Source organism: Myotis davidii, unplaced genomic scaffold (genome assembly GCF_000327345.1).
Source record: "Myotis davidii unplaced genomic scaffold, ASM32734v1 scaffold328, whole genome shotgun sequence".
Lineage (NCBI taxonomy): Eukaryota > Metazoa > Chordata > Mammalia > Chiroptera > Vespertilionidae > Myotis > Myotis davidii.
In genome coordinates, this window is record NW_006300373.1 from 3543586 (window position 1) to 3567380 (window position 23795).

The 23795-nt window shown below is 56.7% G+C and overlaps 1 protein-coding gene across 1 annotated transcript in view; it reads left to right on the forward strand.

Annotated features, from left to right (window-relative positions):
- Window positions 1–21517, forward strand: part of MMP2 (matrix metallopeptidase 2) — a 22378-nt gene extending 861 nt beyond the window's left edge. The window contains exons 2-13 of the mRNA XM_015572657.1: window positions 1219–1445; window positions 2390–2538; window positions 3402–3530; window positions 3736–3909; window positions 6722–6895; window positions 8445–8618; window positions 10552–10707; window positions 11695–11830; window positions 13573–13709; window positions 14738–14897; window positions 19155–19264; window positions 20657–21517. Coding sequence (XP_015428143.1) covers window positions 1219–1445; window positions 2390–2538; window positions 3402–3530; window positions 3736–3909; window positions 6722–6895; window positions 8445–8618; window positions 10552–10707; window positions 11695–11830; window positions 13573–13709; window positions 14738–14897; window positions 19155–19264; window positions 20657–20760 — 1830 coding nt within the window. The 3' untranslated portion in view covers window positions 20761–21517. The remainder of the gene's footprint in view (window positions 1–1218; window positions 1446–2389; window positions 2539–3401; window positions 3531–3735; window positions 3910–6721; window positions 6896–8444; window positions 8619–10551; window positions 10708–11694; window positions 11831–13572; window positions 13710–14737; window positions 14898–19154; window positions 19265–20656) is intronic.
- Window positions 21518–23795: the final 2278 nt, after the last annotated feature.

Consider the following 23795-nt stretch of genomic DNA (forward strand, 5'->3'; position numbering starts at 1 on the left):
TGGCTGGGCACAGTGGAAGGGCAACAGCCCTCAAACCTGTTAGCGCCTCGAGCTGGGGGACCCCTCAAGATGTTCCTTCTAGCCTAGCCCATAAGAAATCTGAAATCTTATTGCTCCCTCACCCTGCCCCCAGAAAACCGCAGTTCTTCAGCCTGGTCCCCAGGCTGCTCAAGACAGAACTCCTATGCCCGAAGGTCACCCTGGGAACCCCTTCTCAGAATGTAACAACCCTCCCTCCTTTCCAGCATCCAAGCCTCTGTCCCCTTTGGATAAATGGGTTGAGAGAGCTTACATTTTTAGGGGCTGATATTCTTTTTTAAAAAAATATATTTTTATTGATTTCAGAGAGGAAGGGAGAGGGAGAGAGAGAAACATCAATGATGAGAGAGAATCCTTGATCAGCTGCCCCCTGACGCCCCACACGGGATCGAGCCCCCGCAGGCATGTCCCCTGACCCAGAATCTAGCCGTGACCTGCTGGTTCGTAGGTCGATGCTCAACCACTGAGACACCCCGGCCAGGCATGGGTCTGGAGCCGGCTGGCATCATGATGTGGCAGGTGTCAAAAAGTACTTGGTACTTGGTGAAGAAATGAATGAATTGGTTGGTCCCTGACCCTCTGCAGAGGCCTCAGTTTGGGCAGAGTCCCTGAAGTCCATTTTGGGAATGACTGATCCAGGGTCTGGAGCCAAGTCTGTCTGCTGCAGGCACCCATGCACATAGCCCTCGAATCTCCATGTAAGAAATGTGAGAAAATTAACATAATTCAATCGTTAGGTGCAGTAAAAGAGATGATGGAGGTAAAGAGAGGTAGTGAATTACAGTTCTGAGCGTGGCTCTGGAGCCAGATTGCTCGGGTCCGAATCCAGCTCTGCCATTTGTGAGCTGTGTGATGTTAGGCAAGTGTCTTGACCTCTCTGTGCTTTCGTTTCTTCCTCTGTATGATGGGGACAGTGATAATAACCACATTATAGAGCTGCCGTGAGCATTAGGGTTACATCCTGACGTCATACTCTACAGCTATTACGTCACTCCACTAGTTGGTTTGGGCGTCAGAGTTGGTTTGGGAACCCAGCACTCCCCCCAGTGCCCGTGGGCCCCCGGATGATGTCCTGTCCTGGCCTGCGGGGCCGGGCTGGGGCTGGTGACTGCAGCCTGCGTTGGTCAGGCCGATGCCGCCCTCACGGAGCTGCTTAACCTCTGGTGCTTTTTCTCCCAGCAATACCTGAACACCTACTACGGCTGCCCCAAGGACAAGTGCAACCTGATTGGGCTGAAGGACGCGCTGAAGAAGATGCAGAAGTTCTTTGGGCTGCCCGAGACGGGGAACCTCGACAAGCGCACCATCATGACCATGAAGAAGCCGCGCTGCGGCAACCCCGATGTGGCCAACTACAACTTCTTCCCCCGCAAGCCCAAGTGGGAGAAGAACGAGATCACCTACAGGTACTGAGGCAGGGCTGGGGCGGCGGGGCCTCCGGGCCGTGGGACACAGGGTCTCCTCGGGCCTCGCCCCGCTCCAGGGACCCAGGAGGTGTCTGTCCTGTGAGGACGCGGAGTCTTAAGGAGTTTGCGTACAGAGTTCTTAGGAGTGGAGACAGACAGACCTGGACTTGACTCTCACACTTAGTAGGCGTGAGGCAGCGGGCGACTTATTTCTCAATGCCCTGCGCCTTGGCTTTCCAATCTGCAAAATGGGGCTAAAACAGGACCTTCCTGGGAAGTTGGTTGGGAACTAAGCTGGGCCCCATATGTAAAGGGATTTCTGTGTCAGGCGTGTAGCAACAGTGTCATAACTGCCAGTCACTGTTACTCCTGGTTGGGGTCTCTGGGGCAGGTGGAGAGAATGGGATATTGGTTGCTAATTGGTTATACGATGGAGTTGTCATCCGTTATCGATTGGGATGACCCTCTGAGGAGGCCTGTTTGTCTTTGGCCTCTGTTGGGGCAGAGCCGTGCAGCTCTGTTCCGTGTGGCTCGTGCTGGATTCCAGGATGAGAGAGCTCTGCCCCAGTCCCATGTGCACTGTTTATGCCCTGTGCGTCCCCCAGCCAGAAGGGACGGGTGGGAGTCCTGAGACAAGGCCTTGAGGATGTTGGCTGGTCTCGGATGCAAGGCATTCTGGGCGGGCTGTTCTCCCAGGGAGCTCTGCTCACCACGCACACACGAATACCTGCATATGTGTGCACACCTGTGCACACTCGTGTATGCAAACGCCTGCACCCCTCACATGCTTCTGCACACACTCCCACACCCGAGCACACGCGCCACCCTTGCACACATTCGTGCACTCACACGATTTCACATAGGCTCCTGCACACACGCACACACACACACACACACTTGCGTGCGTGTGCCTGCTCACTCCTGTGCACTTCTCCCACCGCCAGGATCATTGCCTACACCCCTGACCTTGACTCCGACACGGTGGATGATGCCTTCGCCCGTGCCTTCCAAGTCTGGAGCAACGTGACCCCCCTCCGGTTTTCTCGTATCCACGACGGAGACGCCGACATCATGATCAACTTCGGCCGCTGGGGTAGGGGAAATTGGGACCAGCGGGTCTCAGTGTGGAGACGGAGGTGATCCAGCTGTTAGAGAGGCACCGGGGTCCTGGGAGCAGCTGAGATAGGAGAGGAGGGGGGGACGCTGAGTGGCGTAGCGGGGACCGGGCGCTGCAGAGCCACGTGGATGTGAGGCAGATGGCGTGGCACTGGTCACTCCCTGGAGGCAGCGTCAACGGCAAGCATGGGGTCTTCCCGCACCGTCCCGCACAGCAGCTCCGACACACGGCGGGCTGGTTACACTTCCTTTAGTTTCAGTGCAGTAAATCCAGGTGCCGTGTCTCGGTCACACGGGCCACACTTCAGTGCTCCGTAGCCACAGGGCCGGTTGGTGTTGAACAGCACAGAGTGTCCTGTCATCGCAGGGAGTTCTGTTGGGTAGCACGGGTCCGCCCTGAGGAACTCCAGGCCTGCGAGGAGGTCAGAGAGAATGGAGCGGTGTAGACAGGAGAGTGAATGGACAAGAACCCGTGGTCACTGACGCCGTGTGGGAGGGTGGTGTGAAAACTGGCAATAGTGTAGACATAAAGGTAGGTAGTGTGGACATTGTGAGTAGAATGGTGATGCATGGGCGGGGGGGGAGGGTTTATGGAGGGGTAGTGTGGACCTGGGTGGCTATTAGGCCTGAGGCTTAGAGGTGTGACTATCAGTGATAGACTTGACCATGGAGACCTCAGATGCTGACCATCAAGTCAGCACCTCTCTGTTGACTTGCTGTGTCCCAGACTTGGATAACGCCAACAGGATAGGGCAGGGGACAAATGCCCGGTGGGTGGGGTGTGGCTGGGGTCAGGGCCCGGGGGGGGACAGCTGGAAGCTGAGACCCCATGTGTTCCAGAGCACGGAGATGGATACCCCTTTGACGGCAAGGACGGGCTCCTGGCTCACGCCTTCGCCCCGGGGCCTGGTGTTGGGGGAGACTCCCACTTTGACGATGATGAGCTGTGGACCCTGGGAGAAGGGCAAGGTAAAAAAGTGGCCGTCCCCTTGCCCCAGCCTCCTCTCCAGTCCTCTGCCTGTCTCCCTGTAACCAAGCAACAAGGGCCGTACCTCCCCCGACAACCCTGGGCACCTCCATTTACTCTGATGGGAGGGGGAGGGGAGCCCCACAGGATTCTGGTCTCTGGAGAAGGTGCCTGGAGAGCTTCACCCCACCCTGTGTCGCCCCCCAGTGGTCCGAGTGAAGTACGGCACCGCCGACGGGGAGTACTGTAAGTTCCCCTTCATGTTCAACGGCAAGGAGTACACCAGCTGCACCAACGCGGGCCGCTCGGACGGCTTCCTCTGGTGCTCCACGACCTACAACTTCGACAAGGACAACAAATACGGCTTCTGCCCCCATGAATGTGAGTCCTCCGGCCCCAGGCTCCCTGCTGTCCCCCGGCATCTACGCTGCCCAGGCCTGGCACGGCCAGGCAGCCCTTGCCACCCTACTGTTCCTCTCACCTGTATGATTATTTGCTTCATGCTTGCATTAAGTCACTTCCTTTTTCTGTCTCGCCATAAGCAAGGATATATGCGAAGTTACGGGTGCGATGCGCTGATTATTTTTTTCTTGCACACCTTAGGAGGACCTTAGAATATTCACGTGTCCAGTGGTTCTCTCTAGAACCACTCGGTACCCTCCAGGCAGGATTGGGGGCTCCGGGGCACGAGGAGAGAGAGGCTCAGGGATGGATCAGAAGTCTAGCAATGGGGTTGGGGATCGAGACTCACACCAAGACTGGTCCCCAACCTGGCTGGGGGACCCCGACCCCTGGAATTTCAGCCGTTACTCCTGGTTCTGATGCCAACTTTGCGAGTGTGTGTGTGTGTGTGTGTGTGTGTCTGTCTGTCTGTCTGTGTCTGTGTATGGGCCCCGTTCCATCTGCCTCGCTTGGTCTCTTGTCTATTTTTGCTTGTGTCTACATCTCTGTGTCTTGACCCAGTATTTGTGTGTGTGTGTTTGTCAATGCTCAAAACATAACATTTTCAGGTATTGTGAAGCCAAATCGAGGGGAACATTCTTAAAGGGGCCAGCACAATCCTTTAAAAAAAAAAAATCCTTGACACACTTTTTAATCAGAAATCTGAGGATGACAGTACGTGTACCTTCATACTCTGTCAAGTCATCCTATCTGATGAGTCTGGAGATTGAAAGCCCGAAAAGTGGGAGAAAACCCAAGCGTTTCTCTAAATACTTCTTTCTCCCCGCCCCGTAGACTCCTTGACCCGCACATGCCTTGTCTTTTTGGCTGTCACGCGACATGTTTGTGAGCCCATCTGACTCCACGGCATCTGAATACTGACCCCCAGCCATCTTGACAGAAGGGTTCTGTTTATGCTTTCGGTACCAAAGCCCATGTGATACTTTGTGTATTAAGTAAGAGCTCCAGCCATCAATACATCAGAAACTTTAAATAGGAATCTGTTATGCATGCTGCGTTTCCCAGGAGGGATTCAGGTGCCGTGCCCCCCTCCCATGCATCAGCCCTTGTGATGAGAAAAGAATGCCTTGATGCCCGAAGCGAAAACAGCTGTAATTCATAAGTTTGGGTTCCCCCCGGCCTGAGACATTGCCGTTTACTTGGTATCTAGCCAGAGGCAAGTACGCACAGCACGCACGTGTTTGCGTCTGGGGGCCGATGTTGTCGTTGCAAGAGAAGGCCTCTCTCTCTCTCTTTCTCTTTAAAAATTTATGTTTTTATTGATTTCAGAGGGGAAGGGAGAGGGAGAGAGATAGAAACATCAATGATGAGAAAGAATCATCCATAGGCTGCCTCCTGCACGCTCCCCACTGGGGATGGAGTCCAAAACCCAGGCATGTGTCCTGACCGGGAATCGAACCGGGGACCTCCTCGTTTATCGGTCAACGCTCAACCACTGAGCCGGGCAGGAGAAGGTCTCTTGTTTGAGGAGAAGGAACCAGTGAGGATACGGGGGCCTGAGTCCCACGACTGGGTTCCGTTCTGGTCACGGTGGAGTTAACGGGCCGGTGAGGTCACCGCTGGCGCGGCTGTGCACAGCTGGTCCTCGTTACGCACTTGTGGTTTTGCTAGCTGGCAATCCCTGGGATGCGCCATTGTGTAGCTGTGGGGTGGATGAGGCCACGGGCCACAGGGGACGAACCCAGGACAGATAAGCCCGGACTCTGAATCCCATTCTCTCCCCACAATTCTCCAGTCATGGCCCCTGTCTCGGGGAGGTCAGCGTGGATGGAGGTTTCCAAAGACACCCCTCTCCCTTCCTCTTCCTCCTCCACTGCCTCCTCCAGGGACCACAGAAAATCGCCTAGGGTGAGAGGAGGTGAAGCCTCGTGTGTGTGTGTGTGTGTGTGTGTGCGCGCGCGCACATGCAAAAGAGAGAGAGATGGACATTCGTGTGTTTTGTGGCTTTCTGTGACACCCTTCACCCAGTTCTTCCGTTCATGTGACCATGAGACCATGAGCACTTCCAGAATCAGCTTTCTCTGGGCCTCGGTTTCCCTATCTATCAAATGGAGAGACTCTGGTGGTCCTGCCGACCATGAATGATGTATTTAGTGATCCACGTGGTGTGGGCATCGACCAGGCAGGTGGACAGTGACCTTGGGGCTGGAGCAGGGTTCCTGGGGGCTCCATGCTGTGTGCCACCAGTTCACCGCGAGGGTGAGAGTCCATCAGGGCCCAGGGGATGGCTGGGGTTGACCAGGAAGCCAGGGGAGGGCCCCAGAAGCTCAGAGAAGCAGCAGCTTACCAACCAGTATCGGTGATTTTTAATTTTTCTTTTTAAATCCTCACCTGGGAATATTTTTCCATTGATTTTCAGAGAGAGTGGAAGAGAGAGTGAAAGAGAGAGAAACATCAATGTGAGAGAAACACATCAATTGGTTGCCTCCTGCATGGGCTCCGGGCCAGGGAGAAGCCTGCAACCCAGGTGCATGCCCTTGACTGGAAACCAGGGCGAAGCCTGTAACTGAGGTGCATGCTCTTGACTGGAATCGAACCCGGGAACCTTAGGTCTGCAGGCCAACGCTCTATCCACTGAGCCAGACCAACTAGAGCCATTTTTAATATTTTAACAACGCTATCACCTCACTGGTGAACCAGCAGGCTGGCGGCCAGCCAGCTCTGTGCCCACGCAGGTGCCCGGTGGGTGGCCTCTCTCACATTTGCACCCTCTCTATCCCCTCCACCCCAGCCCTGTTCACCATGGGTGGCAACGGTGATGGAAAGGCCTGCAAGTTCCCGTTCAGCTTCCAGGGCACCACCTACAACAGCTGCACCACCGAGGGCCGCAGCGATGGCTACCGCTGGTGCAGCACCACGGAGGACTATGACCGCGACAAGAAATACGGCTTCTGCCCCGAGACCGGTGGGTGCCCCCCTCTCCCCACCTTCCCTAGAACTCACAGGGGCCCCAGCCTCCTTTCCCCAGGACGGGGCTCTGCCAGAATACTTAGCAGCACAGACGTTGGGACCAATCGCCACTCCAGCCCGATCTGTGCTGCCTGGTGTCGGGCCCTCCAGGGACCCCTCTGCATGGCCCACACTCCCTCAGCCTCCCTGACCAGTCCTTCTCTTTCTTCTTAAAAAACCTTATTGTTGAAAGTATGACCTCGGTCCCCGTTTCCCCCCATTAACCTCTTCCAGCCTCTCCCGCCCCTCCAAGGCCCGCCCCACCCCATTGTCTGTGTCCACAGGCGATGCATCTACGCAGACACATTCACTGGTTGCTCTCGTCGCCCCCACCTGCCCCTGGCTTCCCTCTGAGGCTCCTGTCTGTCCCGTGTGTCTCTGTCTCTGGGTCTCTTTTTGATCATCCGTTTATTTGGTTCATTAGATTCCTCCTATGAGTGAGATCACGGGGTGCGTACCTTTCTCCGAGGGCGTACTTTGCCCAGCATAATGCTCTCCAGGTCCTTTTCTTTCCCTCTGTTGGATGTTTTAAAAAATATATATTTTATTGATTTTTTACAGAGAGGAAGGGAGAGGGATAGAGAGTTAGAAACATCGATGAGAGAGAAACATCGATCAGCTGCCTCCTGCACACCTCCTACTGGGGATGTGCCGGCAACCAAGGTACATGCCCTTGACTGGAATCGAACCTGGGACCCTTGAGTCCGCAGGCTGACGCTCTATCCACTGAGCCAAACTGGTCAGGGCCTCCATTGGATCTTGAAGTCTCTCTTCCCTGCCTTTCTTGGTCAGCACAAACTCTCGTCTGCCCTCTTCCTCCTCCTCGCCTCCCTCCCTCCCTTCGTCCAGCGGGTATGTGTGAGCACCTCCTGTCTGCAGGGAGCGGGCAGGCTTCCCCAGGGCCCTCTGCGGTGGGGCTGCGGGTCCAGCGAAGGGTGTTGCTCCTTTATCCCTGCCCAGCCCCTTTGCCTCTGGTCCCTCGGTCCCCGTCCATGGAGCCAGACCAAAGCTCTGGATTTGAAGCCTGAACACTGCCTAGCAGTGTCTGCTCAGGCAATTTTTTAAAAAAATGTATTTTTAATGATTTCAGAGAGGAAGGGAGAGGGAGAGAGAAACATCAATGATGAGAGAGAGTCATTGATCGGCTGCCTCCTGCACGGCCCCTACTGGGGATCGAGCCTGCAACCCCGGGCATGTGCCCTTGACCGGAATCGAACCTGGGACCGTTCAGTCTGCAGGCCAACGCTCTGTCCACAGAGCCAAACCGGCCAGGGCTCAGGGAGTATTTCTTCAGCTCTCTGCGTTCCCGTTTCCCCATCGGTGAAATGGGGTGGCGCGGTTCCGACCACACAGGGTTGTCGGGTGGGTGGGTAAGCTGTGCATCCATCACTGGCTCGGGCGAAGGCTCAGCTAGGGGGTGTGTGAATGTCCACGTCACGTCACTGTCCCTGGTGGCAGAGGGCTCAGGCTGCTCACGGCCCTGACCCGTGTCCCTGACCCCACAGCCATGTCCACTATCGGCGGGAACGGCAACGGCGCCCCCTGCGTCTTCCCCTTCACCTTCCTGGGCAAGAAGTACGAGCGCTGCACCAGCGACGGCCGCAGCGACGGGAAGGCCTGGTGCTCCACCACCGCCAGCTTCGACGACGACCGCACCTGGGGCTTCTGTCCCGACCAAGGTACAGGCCCGGCCGTGGGGCCCAAACGCCGACACCCCACATCTGGGCGGGAAGCCATCCCGAGTCCCCTCCCACCTCAGGCACAGAGAGAGCCCTGCACTCACCAGCGTAGAGACACTACCCTGCTCAGGTCCTGCCCATCCACGGTGAGGACACGACCTGCTCTTGGTGGACGCGTGTCCCTGCTTAGACCACACCCATCCAGGCAGAGGCATGGTATCTGCTGCCCCCGAGACTGCCCAACATGTCCCCGTGCTGGGCTCGGTACCCCTTCCTACCAGGCATCCCCACTCCAACGGACAGCTGCCTCCCAGGAGGGGGTGGGCGGGAGGAGAGGAGAGAACAAGAGGAGCTCATCTTTGCTCCCATCCGCCTCCACGCAGCAGGGGAGAGCCCCAGAGCCCTCCGTGCCCCCCCACGCCCCCCGAGGCACCATCCTTCACCACGTTGTGCATGGGGGTGCAGAGACACAGCCGGCCCGAGCAGCTCTCTGCCCTCCCAGACGCCCGGGCTGGGGTGAGGGCGTGACCAGGAGGTAGGCCGTGACCCTCCTGGGTGGTCAGTGCAGTGAGCAGGGTGCTGTGCCCACTTACATCTGTAGGGCTCAGGGTCACTGGACTCACTGATGGGTCAGGATGGCAGGTGAGAGGGCTGGTCCTGGCCGGCCAGAAATAGGTACGTCTCTCTGTTACTTTTCCACCTTTTGACTCATAGCGACATGGAACTTGGAGAAGGCCAACTGACAGAGACGGGCCAGAGGAGTTTGTCTTAGTCCTTCGAGGCCAGGCTAGGACATACCCGATTTTACCTGTTCTGCGCTAGCTTCTCCCTAACGATGGGATTCGCCGCCTGCCAGAATGGGTTAGGGCTCCGGCTGGCATGATGCACCCGGACTCTCTGTTAGTTTCCCGTGTGCACCCCAAACGGGGTGGCTTCAAACGACAGACATGCGCTCTCTGGTACTCCTGGAGGCTGGAAGTCTAAAATCGGGGTGTCTGCCGGGCCGCGTTTCCTTGGGGAATCACTCCACTCCTGCCTCTGTCATTACGTGGCCATTCCCCTCCGTTTCATCCCTGTATCTCTTCTTACAAGGACGCCAGTCCTATTGCATTAAGGGATCACCCTATCCCTGTATGACTTAACATTTTTTAAAAATATATATTTTTATTGATTTCAGAGAGGAAGGGAGAGGGAGAGAGTGCTAGAAACATCAGTGACGAGAGTGAATCATGGATCAGCTGCCTCCTGTACGCCCCTCACTGAGGATGAAGCCTGAAAGCCGGGCATGTGCCCTGACCAGGAATCGAACCGCGACCTCCTGGTTCATAGGTCGACGCTCAACCCCTGAGCCAGGCTGGCCGGGCTTTCCGTTTTAATTAACCTGCAGAGACCTGTTTCCAGGTCAGGTCACCTTCACGGGTCCTCTGGGTTAGGGCTGGAGCCCACCTTCTGGAGGGACACACTTCAACCCACAGCAGGTTTGCCCTTGGTCTGCGGCCGAGCCTAGGCAGCCCCTGGAAGTGGGAATGGCGTTTACTGCTGTCCCTGGGGCAGGAGTGGGGGACCCTCGGGCCAGCCTGTCCCCACCCTCCTACCTGTTTGGAGCCTGCGGAGCCGGTTTTGCCCTGGTCTATAGAGAAACACAAGACGCCAAGAGGCACGATGTTTAACCCGTGGGACTTTACGTAGCGGATTCGCCGATGCCTTGTTTTCTCCTCTGTAGCACACGGGCAGCCTGCCCTGCGTGGGAGGAATAGGCCTAGTCTATTCACCCCAGAATTCTCAGGAGCAAGAAACATCAACCCGTGCCCCTCCCAGGGCCCTCTCCCCACCACAGGATGGCCTCCAACGTCCTCGTCTCTGAAGCCAAGGCCTGACTCCTCTTTCGTCTCCCCGTTCCACTCCTCTCCCCTCCCCTCCCTGCGGCCCTCAGGGTACAGCCTCTTCCTGGTGGCAGCTCACGAGTTCGGCCACGCGATGGGGCTGGAGCACTCGCAGGACCCCGGGGCCCTGATGGCCCCCATCTACACCTACACCAAGAACTTCCGCCTGTCCCACGACGACATCAAGGGCATCCAAGAGCTCTATGGTAAGCCTGGGCTCGGGGCTCTGGGGCGGGGGTCTGGGAGGCCGTGCAGCCCGGGATGGAGGAGCAGGGGGTGCACCGGGTAGGTCCCGGCTCGCCCAGATGGCAGGAGACAAGGGCTGGAGGCACCGGTGTTGACTGGTCTGGAGGGGCCATCCCTCCAAGGGGACCTGGGACAGCTCCTTTCCTTTCCAAACCTCATCACTGCTCACGCCCCTCTTGGCTCTCCATCTTTTAGGAGTAAACTGAGACCTGAGACAGGCCACCTTCCTGGCCCCAGGGTCACCAGGTTGCAGCCACCAAGTGAGGTTTAGGATCCAGGAGACTTTAGCTAAACGCAGGGTAGCATTTCCCAGCGTTGCCATGGCCTTCACGATACAGGGATGCAGGTTTCTAGTTTTCCTGACGACTCTTGCTTACATGTGTAATCGGAGCAATACAACTAGGACCTGAGACCAGGGCTTTCTTCGTGACTAGTGCTTGCCACGGGGCTAGAGTCTAAAAAGTAAAGTCCATGTTTTGGAAAAAGTAGATGCATAATGGTATTGGTGCTGTGTGGACCACATCAGAAAGAGTGAAAGTGATGCTTGAGCCGAGAGGCTGGGGGAGCAAGCAGTGGACTTGAACCCGCCATGGAGGGGGAGGCGCCGGGCTGTATGCTGCCTCTGCCCCTCATCTCTCTGGACTCAGTTTCCTCATCTGTGAAGTGGGAGTGATAATGATGCCTGCCCCCCAGGGATGAAGTGGGGTCTGACTCGGGGGGCATCAGTGAGGAGCATTGTAAGTGCAAAGGGCCATGGGATGCTGGTTTCTCTCCACCCCCCTCTCCTCACGTCCAGGCATCGTCTCCCTCTCCTACCCGGCTCACACTAAGGCCAGAATAGTGTTTCTTCGGATCCCTAGCAGGTTGGGTGGGAGCCTTGGGGGCTCAGCCTGGTGCGGGGAACCCCTGGGGATGGGGAGAGTCTGAGGTCAGGTGTCCTCCCCCAGGGCCCAATCCTGACACTGACACCGGCCCCGGCCCTGCCCCCACGCTGGGACCCGTCACTCCCGAGATCTGCACACAAGACATCGTCTTTGACGGCATCGCTCAGATCCGCGGGGAGATCTTCTTCTTCAAGGACCGGTGAGTGGTGGTGGTGGGGGAGGGGGCTTCTTGTCCTCCGCCCGGGCCCCGTTTGCTTGGACCCCCAGCCCTCGCACAGGGACCCCACTAGATGCATCCTAGAAGGGCCCTAGTTTAGCTGCGTGTCGGGTGACCTCTGGATCTCAGTGGCTCACCCCCACAGTCTGTGGGTCTATGAGGCGTGTTGGCTTCGGGCTGCAGTGTGGGTGGACATGCGCTGCTGTCACTCATCCTCCGGGATTTGTGGCCACTGATGGCAGATAGCAGAAGCACAGGGGGCCGAGTCAGGCCGCACAAGCACCGTTAAAGCCTCACAGCACGTCTGAGGGTATCCCATTGACTGAAGTAAGTCACAGGGCCACGTCCAACGCCTACCCTCTGGGGCAGCACCACACAGTCACATGGCAACAGACACGCTCTGTATTTCTAACAGAGGGATGAGGAAACATTGGAAAGAATCATGCAGCTGTCACAGGCCTTCTCCCAGAATGGCCTTGACCTCCAATGGCCAAACTGTCCATGTCCAGGGAGCAAGGAACCACAGGGTAGAGAAAGGGGGTGTCCTTTGTGCTGTAAAGGCTCCCACTCAATTGACCAAGGGCTGAGACCCATCCAGCGGCCCTAGCCCTCCTGGGTAATGGCAGATGGTATTAGGGCTGCATTAAAGGACCTATCCATCATCAATCCATGCAAAGGCACATATACCCGTCCATCTGTTCATCTATCTATCCATTCACCCAATGTCCACCCATTATCTACGCATCTATCATCTGTGATCAGTTCCTCCTCCTCCTCCATCCACCCATCCGTCCGTCCATCCATCCATCCATCCATCCATCCATAGAGATACTAGTTGACAGAGTGGGCTCGGGGGCCAGACGGCCTGGGTTAGCATCCCAGACCTACTACTCACTGGTGGTCCGATCATAGGCCAGTTAATGATGATCTTTATCTCAGTTTACTCATCTATAAGACAGTACATATTTTCCCACCTGTCTCACAGGGCTGTTGTAAGGGTTTGGTGAGCTCAGGCTTAGAACACCACCTGGCACAGTGTCCGTGTGTCCTATCATGCTAGCTGGTATCATCAACAAATAACCACTTGGCATCGATGGTGCCAAACACTTGGTTAGGCTTGAGGAGCTGGGGATGGGGGACGGGATGCTGGGGGTAGAGAGGCTCCTTAATGCCTAGATCCGTGTTCTCAGAGAGGTCCCTGGGCCTTCTACCCTAAGCCCCCTAAGGTGTGTGTGTGAAAAGTGTGGGTGTCTGCTCTCACCCCCAGGCCCTCGGCCTGTAATCTCTGGGAGTGGGCCTCAGGAATCTGCATTTGAGCAGATCCCCCCCTGATGACTCTGATGCATGTTCAAGTTGAGCATCGTGAGTCTGGTTTGGGAAACTGAGGCAGAGAACACCGACAGCAGCACAGGGCAGAATGAAAGACGTGTGGTTGCCGAAGCGTTAATGAGTCAAATGCTTTGTGGACACATTCAGATGGAGGAGGCTGTGGGAGGAGGCTTTGGGAGGAGGCAGCCCTCGGAGACATGGAGTCAGACGGACAGGGATGGGCTGACTGGTTGGGAGGGTGCGTGAGACGAGGGGAACTGCAAGGGCAAAGCCCCCAGAGATGCGCAAATTCCTGGCTGCTTCGGGGAGGAACCGAGAGCCTGGTGGGGCTGGACAGCGGTCCATACATTTTGGGGAAGGGCCGCCTCCGCTCCACTGTCCCCCTCTCCCCTCAGGTTCATTTGGCGAACAGTGTCGTTGGGCGAGAAGCCCACGGGGCCCCTGCTGGTGGCCACGTTCTGGCCTGAGCTTCCGGACAAGATCGATGCTGTGTACGAGGCGCCCCAGGAGGAGAAGGCGGTGTTCTTTGCAGGTGTGTGGGAAGGATGCTGCCGGGCCCTCGGCTCCTGGGGCCCTGCCTCCCGGTGTCCGGGCACCTGTGGGTGCTCCCTCCGCATTAGGGACCCATTCTTCCAACCACCACATCTGAAAGCGTGGGCTTCGTCCGGGCGGCCGGCTCAGACACCAGCATCAGAGAGCATCGCCCACGGAGCGAGCATGTCATTACCTTGAGTTCTTTCTCTCTCCTGATTTCTTTTCCAGAAAGAACATGGCAGTTTCGTGCTGGTGGCTCTAATGCCAGCTACAGCCTCTAGCAGACAACAGCTTTAGTGGGAAATTAAAAAACCCACCACAATTAGCTTCTATTTTTAAACTTTAAAACGAACGTATTTCTAAAAATTTCAAAATGAATTCCTTGAAAGTAAATAATGGTACAAGGAGTCTCTACAGGTGGTCAAAACCCCCAAGAGAGGGTCGCATGGCTAATGTTTGGGGAGCCCTGCTTTTATCCAGCATGGATTTGAGCACCTGCCATGGGCTGGGGATCCAGCCCCTGCCCTCAGAGCTCACAAACCAGCTGTTACGGGGCTGCAGTCAGTGCTGGGAGGCAAGAGGGAGGGCTGGCAGGTCGGAGCTGGGGCACAGGGACGGCTTCTTGGAGGAGCCACAAAGGCTCAGCCAGCACCGTGGTTACCTGTTCCGCCAGCCGACTCCCAGGCTCCTTTACCCCAGGGATTGTGGGCTGTGGCCAGGGCGATACTGGTCCCCAGGGCTCCTGTGCACAAAGTAGAGAAAGGTGCCCCCACGTGGCAGGCGTGGCACCCACAGTACAGGGCTGGTGAGTGGAGTGAGGGCTGGACTCCTCCTCTCCTTGGCCAGGCACCTTCTATAACCCACTGTAACCCCGTCCACGGGGGCCCTGGTCGGGCCTCTGACTCCAGGCGTGTCCCTGCTGACAATGGCCCCAGCGGGGCACCTGGCAGACAGATGAGGGGAGGAACGGGCTGGCCGGGGGCATCTCAGCACCGGTCCCTGACGTGCTCTTTGCTTCCACCCCAGGGGATGAGTACTGGGTCTATTCAGCCAGCACCCTGGAGCCCGGGTACCCCAAGCCGCTGACCAGCCTGGGGCTGCCCCCCAGTGTGAAACGAGTGGACGCTGCCTTTAACTGGAGCAAGAACAAGAAGACGTACATCTTTGCTGGGAAGAAGTTCTGGAGGTAAGGAGGGCGGCAGAGCCGGCTGTGTGGCCACAGACACGGAGGCTTCGCGCCTCCTGGGTCACCTTCGGAGGCCGGTGGGCCCTGGATGTCCCCTCTCTGGTCTCTAACCTGCCAGGACGGCAGCCCCTTGGAGAAGTCATCAAGGGATGATGTAGGCGCATGATGGCTACAATTCTGGTTAGAACCACCGTCCCCGTCTCAGAATTCTTGATGGGCCCACATCTGGCATGGAGCTTCACAATTTGGGTTGGTTCACTGAAGGAAGGGTAATGAAAAGAAAGACGATAGCTTCTCCTACAGACACCATGCCAAGGGCTTTAGGAGATGGGTGTGATTAGCATTCCCACTTTATAGATGAGGACACTTGGGATCAGAGAGGTTCAGTATGTAGCTTAATGTCACACAGCCAGGTAGCGGCTGTGTGGGATTTGGACCCTGGAATTCTGGCTCCCCGAGAACATGCTGGTTTTTGCTATTCTACACTGTGCCCCCCAGATAGTGGGGGGTCTCAAGAAATGGGGTGGTAGAGGCAGGGATGGGAGAGGGCACAATAGGATGAAGACTGAGAGATGCGTGCACCAGCTTCCCCCAGGAGCCAGCATCTGAATCAGGGGCCAGCTTGCCCGCAGGTAGCTCTCTGCCCCAGGTCATCTAAAGGGAAGGGTTCAGTTCTGAGCGGTCAGGGTCAAGGTTAAGGGGCAGTGGCCCCATAGCTAGGAATGGTCAGCGAGAAGCAGCCTTGGGTGATTGAATGTTGTCCTAGTTCCCAGGGAAGGAAATTGTGGTTCAAGGTGTGTTGTTGGCCACAGAGCCAGGATCATACCTGCCTTTCCTGTCCCCTCACCCTGGGGCCCCTCCACGGCACCCTAAGGGTCATTTGGTCAAGGAAGGGGTGATTGTGCAAGGAAGGGGTGGTCAGGTGTCTTCACCCACCCACGTTCCTCTGTGGCTCCTCTGTGGCTGCCGCTGCCTCCGGCCCTGGTTCTGTGTCCCTGACACAATCCTGCTTTCTTCCCAAAGGCCCTCCCTTCTTCCACTTTCCCGCCCACCACCCCGCCCCTGGCGGCCCAGGCATTCAGAAGGGTGGAATTCCAGACATGCTGTTAAGATACTTAGCAGCCTAAGCTGATTGGTATCTCAAGTCTCCAGAAAGAACGCAGCCAGCCAGGAAACCCAGGAAACCGCAGGGCGGGCTCCCGCCCACAGGCCCCAGAGCCCTCCCGGGCACACGCATGCTGCCGGGTCCGGATCTCCTGACCTTAGCATGTGGGCAGTGACAGGCACAGGTTCACAGATGTGAGTCTTAAACCCTAGTGTCTTTGAATTGTGGTGTTCTATTTTTATTGATTTCAGAGAGGAAGGGAGAGGGAGAGAGGGAGGGAGAAACATCAGTGATGAGAGAGAATCATGGCTCGGCTGCCTCCTGCACACCCTACACTGGGGATCGAGCCCACAACCTGGCATGGCCCTGACTGGGAATCGAACCATGACCTCCTGGTTCATAGGTTGACGCCCAACCACTGAGCCATGCCAGCCAGGCTGGACAGACATATTCTACACACTCTGGGTATGTCCACATATAGGAACAGATGCATCCACATGTGAACATGAGTGCACACACTCGTGTATGCATGCATGTGTGCACACACACCACACACATACACACAGGCCATGACGGTGCTTTGCTGGGGTTTCTAGAAAACTTACTGCCTCCCAGTCCTGTTCCACAGCAAGCCCACCTTCCAGAATCCAGGTTCTTAAAAGTGGCAGAGCTGTAGGTTCCCTCCGAGGCTCTGGGCACTGATTCCAGAAGGGCCAGGTCTCGCTCCCGGGGGCTTGAGATGCTGGCCCTGGTGCCGAGTCTGCAGGGACCCCAGACCCCCCCCCCCGCCCCCACTGCCCCTGCTCTTGCTGGAGAACGAGAGAGGGCCTCAGAGCGACAGAGGACGAGTCGCTGCCGCCAGCCTGGCCATCCCCTCCTTCATGCCAGGGAGTGCTCAGCCCCTGTTTCTGGAAGCTTCCACAAAGCCCTCAAATATCTATTCAACATCTCCTGTGTGCCAGGCACTGAGCCAGGGGCTGGAAGACGGTGGTCAAGACTTAGTCACCCTGCCGTGTGGGGCCTCCGATACAGCAAGAGACATAAACACACTTGGGTAAAACAGGAGCGGTCCTCATGCCGGGCCCCGTGCTTCGTGCCGGGCCTGAGGCTGTGCCTGCCACCTCTGTTTCTCACTGGAGGCAGGTATGCGTACTAGGCCCATTTCCCAGGTGTGAAGACTGAGTCCTGTGTGCCTCAAGGATACACCCATGGAACCTGTGTCCCTGACGGCCATGTCTCCAGCTGCCGAGGGGCTTACAGAGTCACAGGGTAACCTTTCAAAGCAGCGCACAGGCAGGCGGGGACACTGGAGAGGAGACTGGGGACAGGGAGAAGGCGGAGAGATGGGGGCCCCTTCCGAGCACATCCTCCCGCCATGGTGCCGTGCTCTTCCCGGGGGAAAGGGATGTGGAAGCAAATGGGTTACTTCTCTGAGCCTCAGTTTCCTCATCTAGAAAATGGGGTTGATGCCTGCCCGCCCTAACGTCCGTGGGTGGAGCGAGAAAGCAGCGAGGGCACGTTCAAGGACACCCGGCTCTGAGCCACCCTCACTGTAGAGGATGTAGGCCAAGGGCTCGGTGGAGGTGAGGAGGTCGCGTGCTGGGATTCTGGGTGGGACACTGGGTACAGGGACCCCAGGTCAGGAGGAAGCGTGCCGGGTCTTGTAAGAAGTCTTATGATGGGGCTGGGATGAAGGCAGGCTTTTCTGGCAGCTCTCGGGGTCCTGGGCAAGAGGAAGACCCCTGGAGAAGGGAGCACAGAGGGGAAGCCGTGGCTGGCGTCTGGGCTGGAGGTGGTCGGGCCAGCTGTGGGGATGAAGCGTCAGCTATGCCGCACTGTAAGGGACGCGTGGCTGTCGCCAGGATGGCCCTCAGACACAGAGCTGGCCAGGAAGTTGGCACCACGAAGGCCAGACACTGTCTTGTGTGCTGTGTTATCCACAGCACGGAGTGGGAGCGAATGAGATATTGATGGAATGATGACCAGGTTGGGTATCAGTGGAGAAGGGGAGGAATCCATAGGACTCCAGCACTTAGAAGGTTCTTCTGAAATGACAAAGACGGGGTATCGCTAGCCAGGACGTGGAAAATGCCAACTACATACCCCAAGTCTTTACCCGGATTAAAGGCCGGGCAGGAGAGCTGTGCGTCCCGTGACTAACCTGCACGGTCACCTCACTGTCCCGGGTGAGATCAGCCCCCAGGACGTGCGCTGTCATCTCCACGGACAGGTGAAAAGGCAGCGATGTGTCCCAGTCAGTCAGAGAGAGGGCGATGGGCACGCCGCATCCAGTGCCCGTCACGTTGCCGTGGGGATCAATGTTTGTAAAGGAGCTAATATGTCCCAAATAACCTGCCAGATGCGGGGATAGGCACTGGGCATGTGTTATTCCTTTGGTGTACACATTCATCGAGACATTAGAGCAGCGGTTCTCAACCTGTGGGTCGCAACCCCTTTGGGGGTCGAACGACCCTTTCACAGGGGTCGCCTAAGACCATCAGAAAACACGTATATAATTACATATTGTTTTTGTGATGAATCACTATGCTTTAATTATGTTCAATGTGTCACAATGAAAATACATCCTGCATATCAGATATTTACATGACGATCCATCACAGTAGCAACATTACAGTTACGAAGTAGCAACGAAAATAATTTTATGGTTGGGGGCCACCACAACATGCGGAACTGTATTAAAGGGGCGCAGCATTAGGAAGGTTGAGAACCACTGCACTAGAGGAAATAGAACCCCATCTTGCTGTTGGTAAAAGCGAGGCTCAGAGAGGCCTGGGCTGGACTTCCCCTCAGAAGCTGGGCACCCCTTCTAAGCCTGTGGTCTGTGAACTGGGTATCCGGGAATCCTTGTGTCGTAGGATGGTCCTAAGGATGGACTGAGAAGGGAAATGAAAAGTTAACACCCTGCTTGCACGTGAGCGGTAATCACCAGGTGGTTTTTATTGGACCATGAAGGTCACGTCATGAGGAGCTGGGGTTCAGACCTTCTCTGACCAGCCGGTCGCCTCCCAGAAAGGCGAGGTCTGGTTGCCCGGGCCCACTCAGGAGCCGTCAGCGGGGCCCTCACATCCAGGTCCGGGGAGGGGTGGCCACTACGGAGGCCCCGTTGGCTCACCATGTCCCGTCCCTTGCAGATACAACGAGGTGAAGAAGAAAATGGACCCCGACTTCCCCAAGCTCATCGAAGACGCCTGGAACGCCATCCCCGATGACCTGGATGCCGCGGTGGACCTGCAGGCTGGTGGTGAGCTGCCCCGGCCTCTGTCTGCTTTCTAGCCCTTTCCCTCTTCCTCCCCGCCACCAGGGCCCCTGTCCTACAAGCACACACTCCCTCATTGTGCAGGGAGGCCGGTGGGGCCGGGGAAAACAAACCGGTCCCTTCAGCCAGGGCTGGGAAGGCATCCAGACCCCTGACCTCTGCTCACACAGCAGGCTCCAGGCAGTAAGACCCAGAGAGGCCTCTCACAGCTGCAGGGCCTGGAGCCAGGGAAGGGGGTGGGGGGCGGGAGGCCTGTGGGGGGCCAGGAACATGGGCTCTGTGCCCTGCATTCATTCTGGGGCTTGATCCAGTCCCTTCTGGGTTCCACCGAAGGCCTCGTCACCGCCTCCCGTCAGCAGAAGGATGGCTCCGTTTGAGATAGGACCAGCTTGGTCATGGCCTCTTGCTGGTGTGGCAAAGGTCCCCGTTCAACTCACTGTGCCCCGGGTCCCTTGCTGAACAGAACAGCCAGTGTCATCGAGGGGTAGAATTTGGAGTTTGAAAGCCATATCCTTGAGGAGGCTTCTGGGAGACTCTAGGGCCCTGGAAGGGATCCAGCGTGGCTCTTTAGAGAGCATTTTAATTAAATTCCACGAAGATTTTTTTTTTTTGAGCCCCTATCATATGCTGGCTAAGCACTCGGCCCTGACCTCTAGTGGCTAAAGGTCTACCTGTCCAACGAAAAGCAGTGCGCGGTCAGGTGCTGGGTTAAGGATGATCTTCGGGAATAAACAACCAACGAACACCTACTGTGTGCCAGGGTTTTAAAGGAAGTAAACGAGATGATGTATGTCAGGAGTCACAGATTCCAAAGCCCAGAGGGGCCAGGCCGGTAGCACAAATGAGGGAAGTAGGCCAGGCAGACAGTAGGGAGTGGTGGGGTCTGTGGCGAACCAGAGAGCACAGGGCTCGCTGACGGGGGACACGCAGTTGCTTCTCTGCTTCTGATCACGGCTGCCCTGCAAGGACGGGGCCCGATGTGGCTGGATATTCCAGTTCTTTTCAAAGGAAGCAGAAAACGTCTGTATTTCCTTGTGACACGTACAGATGTTTACATGGTAGCGACCTATGCAGAATTCAAAATAAAACAAAACAACAACCAAAAAAAACACCTTGTGTGCGCCAAATAAAACCCATCTGTGGGCCCGTGGGAGGAGCTGCCTCCTGGTTTGTTGCCTCCGGTTTAGGGATGGTGCTCAGAGGGGTACTATGTACATTAGTAGTAGCTCGTATTGTCTAATTTCAGTTTCACCACAGGCCCTAAGAGGTATCTCTAGTCCCATCTTGAAGACAACTCCGAGAGCTTTCAAAGCTCCCAGGAACCTTCCAGGGCCAGAAGGCCTGGGTGCTCACAGCCCCTCCTCTCTCTCGTCCCAGGTTACAGCTACTTCTTCAAGGGCTCTTATTACCAGATGTTGGAGAACCACAGTCTGAGGAACGTGAAGCTCGGAAGCATCAAGACCGACTGGCTGGGCTGCTGAGCTGGTCGCAGCGCCCACCGGCCCGGCGTCTCCATCACGCTCTGCACGCCGGGCCCCGCGCGCCAGGGAAGGACCCGCACGGGCCTGGCAGCCTTCAGCTCTGTGGTTAAGCAGCATTCTCGCCGCCACCCGGTCATAGAAGATCCCAGAGAGTGACTGTGCCCTGTGCCCAAGGAAAGGGGCGCTTTATCCCTCCATAGCCCACCAGCCTTCCGGGCCACTCCCAAGAGAGGCTTTGATCTCCTCAACGCGGCCCTGCCCTGGGCCGCCCTGGTGCTGCCACACCCTGGTGCTGTCCTCCCTCCACAACCTTCTGTGGCTCCCAGCCAACAGGGACTGTCTCAAGAGGGCACTGGTGGCCCAACAGCCCGGCCCGGCCCGGCCTGGGGGAGAGGCGTGGCCAGGAGGCCACTCAGACACCTGGCTTCCCACTGCTGGCTGCCTTAGAGCCTTCTCTGTTTGCTCTTTGTTCTTTTCTTTCCGTCGTTGTTTTGTTTTTTGTTTTTTACTTTTCCACTTTGAAATCGCATTTCCTGACAGAAGGACTCGGGCCGTCTGAAGTCACTGGGTGAAGCGTCTCCACCCGCCTTGCGATGGTGCCCTTGTTCACTCTATTAGTCCGAGCCTGTCCCCTCACTTCCTCCACCGGATGGAGGAAAACCAAGCCTCACTCCCTACTCCGCCCTCCCCTCCTCGCCCTTCAACAATTCCCCATGGGAAATGTCAACAGTACGAATAAAGACACTAATTGAGTGGCCGTGTTTGCCTCCGTGTGTATAGCCCCCGCCGGAGGAGGAGGCCTGCCAGGTCTCAACCTCTGCTCCCTGAAGGGCACAGGTGACCTCTGAGAGGTCGCCAGGTGTGTGCTGGGGTCCCTCTGTCCCAGGGGGAGGAGCTTGAAGCAGCAGTGAGTGATGCTGTGGGTGTAATTGCAGCCTCTTTGAATCGCAGTTTCTTCATGAACAATAATCCCAATGCTAACAGATGACCAACATCCCTGCCATGAATAGGGGGCCTATCATGTGCCAGGCACGGTACATACTTCATCTCATGGAACCTTTACAACAACCTAAAGAGAACATGGCCAGTTTTGATTGATGTGGAAACTGAGGCCCAGAGAAAAGTGACTTGCCCAGGATCCCATAGCTATTAGGTAACAACCCAAGTCGAGGCCAAAGATGACCCAGAGGAGGAGTAATAGCCCTCAGCCCAGAGCCTAGAGCAGCAGCATTAGCCTCTCCCCTTCCCCAAAAGCCACCCTAAGTACACAGCCAGGGCAGAAATGCCACACAGCTTCTCTTAATGGGTCAGCTCCTGGGGGCTCCTACAGGGAGGGGCGTGATGGCACTGGGGCTCCTGTCCTGACGTGTAGCTCTTCAAGCCTCATGAGAACTGTGAGGTGATTCTGAATTTTCTGAGGAGACAAGCCTGCAGAGAGGCAACGTCTGCCCAGGGTCCCAGAGCCACTTAGTTGAGGTTCACACGACTCAAGGTCTGGGCCACTTTCCTAGTTCCCTGGCCCGGCGCTCCTTGTGGGTGGTTCTGCCACAGGTAGCCAGACACATAGGGACCCTTGGGACCTGTGAGCCCCCATAACGTCCTTAGAGAGGATGACTCTTCAGTTGGGCAGTGTGCTGAGACTTGGGGTCAGCCCTTTGGGAGCTTCATGGGGGGCTTCCTGCACCATAATGGACCAGGAGAGCTGCCTGGAGGAGGCCTTAGGACAAAACTCAGTGATACCACTACCCCAGTAATACACTCTTCTCCGCCCCTGTTTTCGGGATGGGCTCAGTGCGGCCCAGGGCCGCTGGGGGCAGGGCCCAGGGAGAGGTGGCCTTGTGGTTTTGTCTTCAGTGAAACTGACATGACCACAGAGGTGGCCTTTGTGGTCTTGGGCCGGCGGCACGCTGGGCCACCTTCTGATTCCTTCATCTCAGCCCACATCGAATGCCCGTGATGCGGAGAACTCGGGCTCAGCGTGCGCTTGGGGCCCAATCCCTTACTCGACCTACTGCCTGATTTCTCTTAGGCCAAAGCTGTGGGCTGATTTCTACCCTATGGCGTAGAACTTTATCTGTTTCCATCCCTAGATGAGAATGGAAGCTCAGAGAGGTTAAGCGAGTAGCTGAAGGCCACACGTCCCTCTATCCGGGTGGGGTGGAAAGATTCCGGGATCCCCAGGGGGTAGGGAAGCAGGAGCAGCTGCCCAGGGTGGGGACTCAGGCCCTCCTCATGCCTACGGTCAGCTGTGAGCCGTGGATCAGCAAGGATAAGTCATCCACCTTCTTCATCTCACTCTCAGCCACTCAGGGCTTGACTATCTGGTCTCAGGTTTTGGTAAACCTTCTCTCCTTCTCCCCACAACCGCCCATTTCGGTCCAGACAGGCCCTTGAACTTCCTCAGGGTGAAATGGAGCCACAGGCCAAGTCATTTCCCTTTTGGGGACCAGGTTCCTCATTTAGAGTGGCGGGCCATAGTTTTGTGTTTGTTTGTTTGTTTCCTTCCTCTAATAATAGGAGCTCACTATTCCCCACCATCAGTCCCTGTTTTTGGTGGAACAGACTCCATTCCTGGTATCAACTTCTAGGAGTCAAGACTCTCTGTTCTAACTGGGAAACATCCAGCGCCCACAGGTTTAAACAAAAGCAAAACGCACAGCAGAAATCCAACCCATAAAACCGACCCTGGATGTAGTCACGCGTTTTAATGAAGCAGCCCAGGGTCACCCCTCCAGTGGTTGGAAGCAGGGTCTGCTGATCTAAGTCCTGCTGATCCCCATTTACAGAGAGGGGGCAGCAGGGTCATGGAGACAGGGATTTGGCCAACATCACTGAGCCGGTAAAAGTGATGGGAGGTCCAGGTCTGCCCGACCCTAAAGCAGAGGACTCCCCTCTCTCCCAGGGGGTGCGCTGTTCTTAAGGAGAAGCATACACTCCCAAGGGGCAGAGCTGTATCCCTCCGGAGGACTACCCCAGCCCTGTACCTAAGCGGGTGGGGCGGGGCCAGCGACAGGGCGGGGCCAGGGCCCGGGGGC